The following is a 3,927-nucleotide window of genomic DNA, read 5'->3' as shown; positions in this document are numbered from 1 at the left end:
CCCTTGCTCTGTGTGTGTATGTGTGTGTGTTGTTCATTCTGCACCTGCCAGGGCCACACCTCCTCCTCCCAGTAGCAGGTCATGCTCCTGGGAGCCCAAGATTCCCTGTCTAGTAAGAGGCTGGGACTAACTCCTTTTCTTGGTACTCCTGCTCTTTAGTCTTTGCCATTCAGAGACCAATTTTGTCATTTTCATGACTGCATGACAGGTGGAACGGTGACTTTTTTCGCAGAAAGAAAGAAAAGTCTCTTCTAGTCCATCTAGTTCCTATGAATGCCTTGGGCTCAGGGAGCCCTGTAGCCAGACCTTCCAACCCAGGGCAACCAGGTGAGCTCTCCCTACTGGGACTCGGGCTCAGTGGGAGGTCTGACTCACTCTTCACCTTCCAGGGCTTTCCAGTGCTTTCCCCTGGTAGCATCAGCCCGCACAGAACCAAGGGCGCCAGGGTTCTTGGCACAGGCGGCACACAATCCACATACCTCCATTACCAGGCTGGCAGGCAGCCCCGGAAAAGGACAGAGAAACACACAGGTGGACCTGAGTCTGATGAAACTTGCCTCTTACCAGCACCCACCCCCCTCCTTTTATTTCACAGCACTCGATGATAAGACTCAACCATTTTAACAAACACTTTTTTTTTATTAGAAAAGTAAAAAATATTGCATAGGTCTTAATACTTGAACATCAAGTGTATTCATGAACAGCGAGTATCTTCATGTAAACAGTTCTAGATGGAAGACCCAGATGGCACTCCTCGGGGGGGAGGGGTTCCAGCCCCCACCCCACTCAGCCCCATCCCCTCACAGCTCAACTCCTCAGTACACATTGGGGGATGGGCAAACGCAGCTCCCAGGTGTATTTTTTTCTTCAAGTGTCAAAGATCCCCAAGTGATCCCAACACCCACCCCTTCCTCCTCTTACATTCATGCGTCTGTAAGATAGCTGCCTAGGACAGGTCAGTAGTGAAGCTCTGATCAAAAAACAAAACAAAACAAAAGATACAAAAACAAAGAACACATCTGGCCCCTTGAGACCATGAGATACACAAACTACCTTGACCTCCCCCCTCCCACCAGGGCCGCTACCAGGAGCACACACCCCCTTGCAAAGGCCAGTGCAGCCCAGCTGCTCACCTGGCTCTGTCACACCACTGTCCTCTTAACTGTCAGTAACAATAAAAATAATAAAGTACATGCTACATACAGATCCAGCCAGAAGCCCGGTTGGCCCCTAGGCCTTTGTTTCATGCTACAGTACTGAGGGGCACATACCCCCAGCTGGGAGCCACCTGCACATCTCTGGGAGCTTCCATGGAAACGCGATGTGCCCCACCACCTCCACCCTCCTCCCCTCAGGTGGCTGTCGTCAGTTTTCAAATGATAGGCCTCAGTCCCTCGGCTCCTGCGTGCCCATGTCCACCTCAAAAGTTCAGTCGTCCCTGCCATGGGGACAGGGTCGGCACCCCCCTGACCCGAGTTCAACACTCCTCGATGAGCAGCTGCTCCGAGCTGTACAGCTTCTTCTTGATGACTCGGAAGCCCGTGCTCAGCGTCAGGGACTGGCTGAAGCCGGGGACGAACGACGAGTTGGCGGAGCTGAACAGCCCCTGGATCTTGGGCCAGAGGCGGGAGTCCAGGCGCAGCACGAGGGTCAGCTGGAAGGTGGGCACCAGGCTGGGGTCGAGGGCCAGTTGGCCGACGTTGTGGCAGCTCTTGCCTTGCTCTACGCAGACGTCCAGCAGCGCCCCCCGCAGGCCGCACGGCTCGCTGTAGGCCAGGCGCAGCAGCTCCTTGCCCACCTGGCTCACCAGCTGGCCGGGCATCAGCAGGCGCGCAGGGCGCCGCGAGCCCAGCCGCGCCTGGGACAGGCTCTCCTGCAGCAGCTGCATCAGGTTGGCACACAAGTGCTCATCCTCGGGGTCGCTGAGCAGCTCGAAGTCGGGCAGGGACACCCCATCCAGGTACGCCGAGTCTGCAAGGGAGAGCGCACGCGAGAGGGCTGTGAGAGCAGCTCCAAAAGGGGGAGGTGCTGCTCCGTTAAGAGAGCAGCACCCCGGCCCCCCCTGCCTCCGTCGCTGCCCCGCACCCAGCCCCCAAGCTCCAGTCCCCGTTCTCCAGCCCGCCGCCCGCCCGTCCGCAACCAGGGTTCCGCCGGGGCAGGAGCCAAGGCGGCGTTGACCCCTTCCAGAGCGGGGCCTTCTCACCTCCCCGGCCCCCCTCGAGTCGAGCCCGGTCCCGGCCCACGGCTTACCTTCCTCCGGCCCGAAGCCACTGTTGCTGCTGTCCAGGGACTCGCAGTCCGAGCTCTCCAGGCTCGCGCAGCGGCCAAGCCCCTCTTCCCGGGCCGCCGACCCCCAGGCTGAGCGCGGCGGCTGATCGGGGGTGGGGGTTCGGGGCAAGGACGACGAGGAGGAGGACGACGACGAGAAGCGATCCCAAAGGCTAGGCATGATGGGGACGGCCGCCAGGACGTTTGCAGAGAAGCTCTGGATGCGGGGCCGCAGAAAACGCTGTAAGACACGAGGGGCACGGACCCGGCGTCAGGCTGGGGGCTGGACCAGCCTCAGAGCCCCGGGACCCGCAGGGCCGAGGCCTTCCCACCGAGGGATCGGCACACACAAAGGGACACTTACCAGCTAGCTCCGTCGGCGAGAACTGCTAGGACAAGTGCGTCCTGCCGCTTGAATGGGTGCGCGAACTGGTCCCAACCCCCGAGCGCCGCCCAGACCTGTCCCTTCCACCCACCCGCACCTCCCCCTCGGCCAGCCGCGGTCCCTAGCACCCGGGCCGAGCAGCCTATAAGGACTAGTGGGGGGAGGCCACGCCCCCTCGGCGCCGCGGCCCAATCCCCGCCCGGGAGTGTGGCTCCCCTCAGCCAATGGGCTCGGGGCGCACGTTCGCAACGTTCTCTCCTGCCCGGTGACAGCGGTCTGGCCCCGCCCCCGCTGAGCCCCAGAACGCTCCCAGCCGAACCCCGAGCCGCAGCCACGCCCCCTTTCTGGAAGGGATCCGCGGCGGCTGCAGCTGCCAAGGTCCCCGAGGGCGCTCGCGGCAGGGGAGGATCAAGGAAAGACTTGTTTATTATAGGGTCCTGTTGCTGGGGGAGGGGGTAGCCGTGACCGAGCTGGGGGAAAGCCAGGGGAGCCTGCCGGGGGGCGGCGGGCCGGGAGAACGGCTGCCCCCGCGTCCGGGGGCCTGCAGCGGCGGGCTCTAGAAGCGCTCGGGTGGATGCTCGGGCGCGGGGAGCAGACGTTAACCCGGCAGGCCCTCGCGCACGTACCCCACGCCAACCCGGCCTTGCAGAGGGTCGAAAGTGGGGGTGGGGTCCGGGTCCAGCCGGGGCAGCTCGGGACCCCGAGCTCGGTCTTCCTTGCAGCCCCACCCGCCTGATAACTCTGCAGCCCCAGGGGGTGGATTAATGGGGGAGGTCCGTGCCCCGCCTGACCCCCGTCCCCAAATGCTTCCAAGGAGAGGGCTTGGGGATGGTGGCTGGGACAGGGATGTTGGGCTCGGGTTCCTAGCGCCTAGACTTGGGGTTGAGAACGGGCACCCAAACCAGACGGACACACGGACCTTCAGCGGGTCCTACAAACCGACCGCTCTGCGGGGGAGGCACCCGCGGCGGCCGTGCGGGCGAGTCCCCGGGCGTCTGCCGGGTCCTAGCGCCCCTGCCTTCAGCGTGCTTTGTGTAAAAGACCCGGGGAGTTGCATCAGGACCGAGGACCTAGATCTCCGGAAAAGTCCGGGAGTGCAATGGCCATCCCGAGTTTCGTCATTCAGGCGGTGCCACAGGAAATCTGGCCTGCCGGCGGTGCTCCCAGACAAAATGATTGCTGAGGGTGGGAGGAGGTCCGGACGACTCGACCTTTACGTCTTTAAATGCTTATCACTACGGGACACTGGGATCCGGATAGAAGAGGGAACCAAA

General features: G+C 62.1%; 1 protein-coding gene across 1 annotated transcript; it reads right to left on the bottom strand.

Annotated features, from left to right (window-relative positions):
• Nucleotides 1–618: 618 nt before the first annotated feature.
• On the bottom strand, nucleotides 619–3,564 carry DDIT4 (DNA damage inducible transcript 4). Its single transcript, XM_026004193.2, has 3 exons — nucleotides 2,633–3,564; nucleotides 2,251–2,509; nucleotides 619–1,971 (listed from the first exon to the last, which is right to left on the bottom strand). The coding sequence occupies exons 2-3, from the start codon at nucleotides 2,447–2,449 to the stop codon at nucleotides 1,478–1,480; spliced, it is 693 nt and encodes a 230-aa protein (XP_025859978.1). The 5' UTR covers nucleotides 2,450–2,509; nucleotides 2,633–3,564; the 3' UTR covers nucleotides 619–1,477.
• Between the last annotated feature and the right edge of the window lie 363 nt (nucleotides 3,565–3,927).

The sequence above is a fragment of the Vulpes vulpes genome, chromosome 4 (assembly GCF_048418805.1).
Source record: "Vulpes vulpes isolate BD-2025 chromosome 4, VulVul3, whole genome shotgun sequence".
NCBI lineage: Eukaryota > Metazoa > Chordata > Mammalia > Carnivora > Canidae > Vulpes > Vulpes vulpes.
This window is presented reverse-complemented; position numbering and strand designations above follow the sequence as displayed.